At 39.3% G+C, this 4,100-nt stretch overlaps 1 protein-coding gene across 1 annotated transcript; it reads right to left on the bottom strand.

The window, feature by feature from the left end:
- Positions 1-818: 818 nt before the first annotated feature.
- Positions 819-3,862, bottom strand: LOC130945477 (uncharacterized). The gene is made up of 5 exons (XM_057874188.1): positions 3,221-3,862; positions 2,957-3,124; positions 1,764-2,355; positions 1,212-1,663; positions 819-1,052 (listed from the first exon to the last, which is right to left on the bottom strand). Exons 1-5 carry the CDS (start codon positions 3,860-3,862, stop codon positions 819-821), a joined length of 2,088 nt encoding a protein of 695 aa, XP_057730171.1.
- Between the last annotated feature and the right edge of the window lie 238 nt (positions 3,863-4,100).

The following is a 4,100-nucleotide window of genomic DNA, read 5'->3' as shown; positions in this document are numbered from 1 at the left end:
TTTTCTTTGATGTGCATACCGTTGGGAAGAAATGGTGTGGATTGTTTTTATGGGTTGATAAAGTTTTAGAAGATACCATGCCATGTGATGATAGAACAAGACATTCAGTTGATGATGAAGAATGGAAGATGAAGATGGCTTGGAAATTTGGTAAATTAGAAGCTGAAATTAGGGTTCTAAAAATGGAGAGAATTTTGATGTTTGTGTTCATGCTGCTGATTGTAATTGGTGTTCTTCTATTAAAGTTGAATAGACAGCAGGGTCAACTGTATCTAGCAAAAAATAAATGACATGCATGTTATATGCATTCCTTGTTCATGTAGTTGTTCCTATCCTTTTGTTTGAAAGAAATGAAAATTAAGGTGTTTGATTATATGCATACTTCTGTTCCTGGACTTCTTTTCAATGAAATAGAAATGGATAGCACTTGAACTAGTCTTAGATTTGTAACAGAGGATAATATATAAAGAAAAGGCTGAGAAAACTCAATTGAATAAAATCATAATTCATAATTCATATTCATATTGGTAATGTTTGATTCAAAAAAGGCATTATAGAGCCAAAACTCCAGCAAAATAGATACAAAAAAACAGCCTGCTTTTCCTAAAATTCCCAACACTGGGACAATGTTTTAGGCATTGTAAACAACATCAGCAAAATAGATACAAAAAAGCAGCATGCTTTCCCTAAAATCCCCAACACTGGGACAATGTTTTAAGCATTGTAAACAACATCAGCAAAATAGATACAAAAAAACAGTCTGCTTTCCCTAAACATAATCATCCTAATCTTCATTTTTTGTGTCTGGGTGCCTTGAATCAAGGATTGGGCACAAATTTCATGAAATTTGCAAGCCTTGTAGCAGTTTCCTGTGTTGCACCTTGCATAGGGTTAGGTGCGGGATTCCTTGATGTATAACTACTTCCTGGTGGGGTAGCAGCAGGTGAGGTGGTTACTGGTGGATTGCTACTTCCTGAAGCTGGTTTTTCACAACCCTTGGCTAACTTTCTTTTTAAAGGGAGCTTTGGCGGCCTAACAGGTGAGGGTAGAACCTATCAGCCAAAAAATGTAACATAGTTAGTAAACTAGGTAAGGATGTGAGTATGATAAATTTAAAATCATATAAGCTCGTGAACCTGTTAAGAGTTATCAGTTGCTTTCGAGGGTGGTTGACTTTGGTCAAAATTAATTTCGGTTGGGGCTTCTGAGACAGGGGCAGCAGAGTTGGGCTGACCTTCACCACCATTAGCAGCAGTGGGTTGTGCAGCGGCAGCCTCTGCAGCGGCAGCCTCTGCAGCAGCAGCCTCTTCGGCAGCAGCCCTCTTTGGACAGTTCCTTCTCGTGTGTTCTGCTTCGCCACAACAACGACATCGACCTTTTTTATATATTCTTTTCATCTTCGTCTTCAACTTCTTACTGTCACTTGGCTCTTCATCAGCATATTTTCTTCTTTTTTTCTTGAGTGGTCCGGGCTTGTTTCTAAATTTTGGTGCTTGTGGTCTGTTATATGGTGACTTTTCCCATAGTGCTTGACCTGGAATTGGATTGATATGGAAGGCATATGTGTTGTTATATGCTTCCATGGTCAACCACTGGTGACAGTAGTCCTCTGGTCTCTTACCATCCCTTGCCAGTGCAGCACACGCATGCACACATGGCATCCCTAAACAACATTCACACAACAACGAAGACAACAACAGTAAGCCTACAACAAAGGTTGATAATGATAATAAGACTAAGACAATGAATTTAAAAAACATTACCACTCAATTGCCAGAAACCACATGTGCAGAGCCTCTTTCCCAAGTCCACAACCATGTTGGTTGGCCAGCCATGTACTTCGAACTTCTCATAATCTGCGTCACCAAACCACATCGGGACCCAATTTTTTGATTCCTTCCGTATCTTTTCTAACCTCCTGCGTTGTATAGGAGGTAGAACTCCAATGTTCGAATTCAGCTTCACCTTGTTCCTAGCTATCGACCTCATTGCATACATTCTGACTTCTTTCAAGAGTGTGATAATAGGCTTAGCTCTAGCATCTTTGATCCTGGAGTTGAAGACTTCACAGGCATTGTTGCAGATGTTATTTATTTTAGGTGCGTTACTGAAGAATGCCCGGCTCCAAGAGTCTCTAGGCCACTTGTTCAAATACTCCCAGGCTTCCTTATTAACCCTTTCAATCTTTTTGATGATATCAAGGAAGCCATCTTGGCTAGTACACCTTGCACAATCCCAGAGTAGCCCTCTAAGCTGGAAATCCTTCCATTGCTTGTTGAAGTTCTTCCACAAATGCCAAACACAGAATCTATGATGCACATCTGGAAAAACCTCCTTAACTGCATTTATAAGGCCCTGTTTCAGATACCAAAGAAGGGGTCAGATAGTTGTTATCAGGCAGCAAATATGTCCCTACAGTTATATAAGTGACATCAAAATAGTCCCTAGACTTGTTCAAGTGACATCAAACTAGTCCCTACACTTATGTAAGTGACATCAAACTAGTCCCTACACAACACTATTACAGAACATTATGCAGAATATGATAAATGAGTAAGAACAGATTGACAGAACATTATGCAGCATATAATCAGTCCAGGATTAATTCTGCATATATAGACAGCAGCCCAGTGTATTAACATCAGATAGATAACTACAATAGATAGGTTGACACTAAATAACTTAGAATTCTTAAGTCATAACCACTGTATAAATAAGTCACAATAGATTAATTCAGCAACTATAGACAGCAGCCATGTGTTATTATCATCATGTTGAAACAGAGCTAATAGGTAACTAATAAGTAACAACAAGTGACTTGTTATAACTAAGAACTATTAAGTCACAACCAGTGTATAAACATCATTTTAAGTCACAATAGATTAATTCAGCATATATAATCAGCAGCCCAGTGTGTAAACATCATTTTAAGTGACAACCTATAAATATTGCATACCTTCTGCATATCTGAGATAAAACAGAGCTTGTTCTTCTTATAATCCCCCAGGTCTTGATGGAGTAATTCCAAGAACCATCTCCAGTTTTCAGTGTTCTCAACAGGGACAATTGCATAGGCAATAACATATATATGATTGTTTGCGTCTTGGCCAATTGCAGACAATATCTGACCACCATGCTAGGTCTTCAGAAAAGCCCCATCCAAGCCTATGAGGGGTCTGCAACCAGCCAGAAATCCTTTTTTACATCCCTCCAAATAGACATACATCTTCTCAAAAATTGGATCATCATCAGGGTTGGGCTGAGGTATAACCCCAACTGTGACAGTGGATCCTGGATTGCTCTTCAGTAGTGTCAGCCCATAATCTCTCACCATACCATATTGGGCAGCTGCATCACCGTACACAACAGATCTAGCATCTCCTAAGGCCATGGTTAGTGAAGACTTGTTTAGTTCCAGATCACATTTAGTCTTAAAATATTGTGCAGCCTCGGAGTGTCTCAGATTCGGATATTTTCTTAGTTTCTTCACCAATTTGCAGGCTAGCCACTTCCTATTAGCTAGTCTATTTTTGGTCTCTCTTGCACATGTGTGGTCATCCATGAATGTCTTGATCTGCCAGCATTTGTTCTTAGTATTGTTAGAGGCATACATAAGCCAGCCACAGCTCGCATCCTTACACACAGCTCTCATCCTCACGTTATCGTTCTTCTTAAACCAAATCCTTCTACCCTCTTGTATGCAATATTCACGCACAGCCTCTTTAAACTCCATTTTTGTAGTGAAAGTCATTCCAACCTCTAGCCTAAGCTCTCCAAACCTCCCTCCTTCTCTAAATGCAGGGAATACGTCATCTGAATCAACTTCCTCTAACTCATTCTCAGAGTTTGGAGGAGTCTTCATTTCTTCCGAGTGCCATGAGTCTCCACCATCAGAGTCATTATAAGGATCATTGAAATTAGATTTTTGACGGTTTAAAATTTCTCAAATAAAATCTCGTCGAAGTATAGTCTCTAAACCAGCAATAATCCTTTCATACAAAAAGTTGTTTGTCACTAGTACAAACCCCTAAAATTTATAAACCGAAGTATTGGACCTCGGGTCGTTCTCCCTAGGAATTACAATAAAGTGTCTTGTTATT

Source organism: Arachis stenosperma, chromosome 8 (assembly GCF_014773155.1).
Source record: "Arachis stenosperma cultivar V10309 chromosome 8, arast.V10309.gnm1.PFL2, whole genome shotgun sequence".
In the NCBI taxonomy this organism is placed as follows: domain Eukaryota; kingdom Viridiplantae; phylum Streptophyta; class Magnoliopsida; order Fabales; family Fabaceae; genus Arachis; species Arachis stenosperma.
This window is presented reverse-complemented; position numbering and strand designations above follow the sequence as displayed.

Bases quoted from the DNA above. Each gene is read 5' to 3' on its own strand.
- LOC130945477 (XM_057874188.1), bottom strand. From the start codon at position 3,862: ATGAAGACTCCTCCAAACTCTGAGAATGAGTTAGAGGAAGTTGATTCA. The intron at 3,125-3,220 runs GTCTATTTGGAG...CATGGTGGTCAG, and splicing joins CAATTTTTGAGAAGATGTAT to ATATTGTCTGCAATTGGCCA. The intron at 2,356-2,956 runs GTATGCAATATT...TATCTGAAACAG, and splicing joins TTATCTCAGATATGCAGAAG to GGCCTTATAAATGCAGTTAA.